This window comes from Apodemus sylvaticus, chromosome 10, assembly GCF_947179515.1.
Source record: "Apodemus sylvaticus chromosome 10, mApoSyl1.1, whole genome shotgun sequence".
Lineage (NCBI taxonomy): Eukaryota > Metazoa > Chordata > Mammalia > Rodentia > Muridae > Apodemus > Apodemus sylvaticus.
In genome coordinates, this window is record NC_067481.1 from 25,560,292 (window position 1) to 25,563,795 (window position 3,504).

The following is a 3,504-nucleotide window of genomic DNA, read 5'->3' on the forward strand; positions in this document are numbered from 1 at the left end:
GTGGACCACAGGAGAGGAGACACTACTGAATCCACATGCTTGCTTAGACTCTCCTAAGGGGGAGGCGCTGGCTGCCTGCTGCAGCCTGGTAAAGCCTCACGGATGGGCCGCTTGATCTGCTTGATGTCAGGAACCTCAGGCGGGTCACCGGGGGCTGCGTGGTTCTCCTTTCCCTCTTTTCTTTTTGTTTTTTTCAGACAGGGTTTCTCTGTGTAGCCCTGGCTATCGCCTGAAACTCACTGTGTCGATCAGGCTGGCCTTGAACTCAAGAGATCCACCTGCCTCTTCCTCCTGGGATTAAAGGCTTGTGCCACCACTGCCCGGCTCCCTCTTTTTCTTTTCTTTTCTTTTCTTTCTTTTCTTTTTGTCCTTTCTTTCCTTTCTTTCCCTTCCTTCCTTCCTTCCTTCCTTCCTTCCTTCCTTCCTTCCTTCCTTCCTTCCTTCCTTCCTTCCTTCCTTTCTTTCTTTCTTTCTTTCTTTCTTTCTTTCTTTCTTTCTTTCTTTCTTTCTTTCTTTCTTTCTTTTTTGTTTTGTTTTTCCGAGACAGGGTTTCTCTGTATAGCCCTAGCTGTCCTGGAACTCACTCTGTAGACCAGGCTGGCCTCGAACTCAGAAATCTGCCTGCCTCTGCCTCACAGAGTGCTGGGATTACAGGCTTGCGCCACCACCGCCTGGCCCTCTTTTTCTTTAATGTGGCTTTTGTTGTTTGTTTGGTTTGTTGAGACAGCAGCCTAGAGACAGGCTGGAATTTGCCAAATCCTTATCTTAGCCTCAGATTTTCAGGAATTACACACGTGCATCAGTACATCAGGATTTTTGCTTTGCTTTATTATTTTCCATTTTATGCGAGTTGGTGTTTTTTCCTGCATGTATGTCTGTGTGACGGTGTCAGGTACTTTAGAGCTAGAGTTACAGGCAGTTGTGAACTGCCATGTGGGTGGTGAAAATTGAATCTGGGACCTTTGGAAGAGCAGTCCGAACTCCTAACCGCTGAGCCATCTCTCCAGCCTTTGTTCTGTTTTTAAATCAAGGCTGTTCATTTATCACGCTGCTAGGTAAACGCTAGGTGAGTCCCTGGTTACAGCTACAGACTTCAAGGCTGCCTGATTTGTGGGTCATCATCCCTCAGTAGTGACATCGGCTTAAAATGCACATTCCCACCCCGAAAGTAGAGATGGCTCTGGAAGGACTCCCAGGAATATGCTGTGTGACACAAGCTACAAACTGTACCATGGAGATGACACAGGTGGTCCTTAAGTCATACTTTGGAGGCCATGATTCCAAAGAACAAACCTGGGGGGGCAAATAGAAAAGAAGGAGGGTGTGTGCACGCATGCGCGCACCGGCTTCTGACTGGAAGGCTAGCCTGGAGCACAGCTTGTGCCTTAGAGAATGGTGGCTCCCGCTAGGGGCACTTGGGGTGGGGGCGGGGGAGGGCATGAGCCGGGAGGGTCATAATGGGGATCCCTGAACTGGGAGGGATGCTGGTGGTGGCAGGTGGCTACTCCCAGTTCCCAGATGGGGCTAGCTCACTCCAGCTTAGACCAGGGGCCTTCTGGTGAGGCCAGAGGCCAGAGGCGGGACTTTTACCGCTGGTCTGAGCTACTGACCCCATCTGCCCTGGCTTTATATGCATCCCTGTTGCTACTAACCATCCACTTCTTCTCCCTCCCTCCCCCGCCCTCCCACCCCCTGTCCCCCCTGCCTGTCCTGGGCTGGGTCTCTCTGGTGTCTCTTCTGTCTTCTGTCTTTCTTCTCTCAGTAACCATGGATTGAAACCACCCCCCACTCTGCTTTCCAGGCCTTTGGTCCAACCCCATGGCTCCCCTCAACCTTCTTTGTGCCCTGCTGACACACTTTCCCACCCTGTCCCCCCCAGTTCAGAGGAGCGTTCTCTCCAGCCGCCCGGCCCTTCTGGGTTCTCGCTTTTGCAGTTAATTTTCTCTCGGACTTGTGGAGTTTCCCCCATTTTTCAACACTTCAGCCAGGAGCCAGCATGGAGGCTCTGCTTTGCTCTCTCTGACCCCTGACCCCTGTTTTTGTTCCAGGCCACTAAACCATCTAAAGAGGTGAGCGGTCCGAATGAGACCTCAAGCCCCGGCTCAGAAAAGCCCTCTGGTTCCAGAACTTCCATCCCTGTATTGACTTCCTTTGGGGCAAGGAATTCTTCCATCTCCTTCTAGAAGCCCCTCATGCCCTCACCCCAGCCTGCCCCTCCCTTACTCCTGCCATCGTCCGCCCCTCCTCCCATGCCCACTCTACCCTGCCCACTCTCACGCCTGAAGGGTTGTGGGGGGCATGGCCCCCTGCTCGCTCATCTCCTCTTGGTGTTTTTGGTTTTTTAAGAGATTTCCTTTAATTATCTTTCTTTTCCTTTTTTCTTTTTTAAAGAGCAAAAGAGAAAGCTAAAAACCAAACACACCAACTTCCCCTGACTTCCGGTTCCCTAGCAGCCTCTGCTCCGCCCACTTCCTGTCATCTTCTTCCCCTCTGCTCTTTCCCCCTCTTTCCCCCCCAAGTCCATCCAAAGTTCCCACCTCCCCTAACTTCCCAAGAACACTTGGAACAAACTCTGAGCCACGGAGACTTGGAGCGGAGCGAGACCCCCCTCCCATTCCTGGGTTCCTTCCTGGGAGGAGCAAATGGACAAGGACTGACCCAGCGTCAGGCTGGACAATGGACAAGGGAGACCCTGGCCTTGGAGACGCCCCACTGTCTGTCCAGCCTTCGAAGAGACAGAACTCTGCTGCTGGCCTGTGGTTTTTCTTTCGAACCAGGGTGGGCCTGGAAGCAGGCCTAGGTGGAGTGGATTCCCAGAGAAAAGGCCAAGGCTGGGTGTAAGGAGGGAAGGGGGGACACTAGGTGCCAGGGGAGACGCCGGCTCACTGCTGCTCAGTGTCCGGCTGGTGCTAGCAACGGATGGAAGGAGGCCCCCAGGACACCTGTTACAGAAGGTGCTTCTGGGGACAGCCTGCCCCTGGGGACCTGCCTTGGGAGAGGCAGCCCTGAGAGGGGCATCTGGTACTTTTAGTTCCCTAATTTAGCACTTTAAATGCCATTAACTTATTTTATGGGGGTGGGGTGGGGAAGTTGGAAGGGTCTAGAAACATATTCGGAGGGTGGGAAGGGTCTGGTTTGAGGGAGAAGGGACGGGTGGGTGCAGTGATGTCTCTGACCCCTAGAGGGAGCAACTGATCTTCAGGCAGCCTCTATGATTCGAGGGTTTTCAGGGAAGAGGTGAGACGTGACTTGCCTGTGGGGATCTGGTGACCACTTGTCAGGTGTTTGAGGGTCCCCAAGGCAGAAGAGCCAGCTAGTACTCCAGTCTGGATGCCTCGCAGGGATCCTGCACAGGGCAGACTGGCTTTTGGGTGGGTCCAGGAGTCAAAGGGAGAGGCTGACGTGGTCCTGGCCTGGCCCCCAGCAGGTACGGCGGGGCCAGAGCAAGAAGGAAGATTGCAAGGGTGGAGGGCTCCCCTTTGGAGCACAAAGCTAAGTAAGCAC

The 3,504-nt window shown here is 53.5% G+C and overlaps 1 protein-coding gene across 1 annotated transcript in view; it reads left to right on the top strand.

The window, feature by feature from the left end:
• Positions 1-3,051, top strand: part of Srcin1 (SRC kinase signaling inhibitor 1) — a 62,753-nt gene extending 59,702 nt beyond the window's left edge. The window contains exon 19 of the mRNA XM_052197340.1: positions 2,049-3,051. Within this exon, the coding sequence (XP_052053300.1) occupies positions 2,049-2,183 (135 nt within the window). The 3' untranslated portion in view covers positions 2,184-3,051. The remainder of the gene's footprint in view (positions 1-2,048) is intronic.
• The last annotated feature ends 453 nt before the right edge of the window (positions 3,052-3,504 follow it).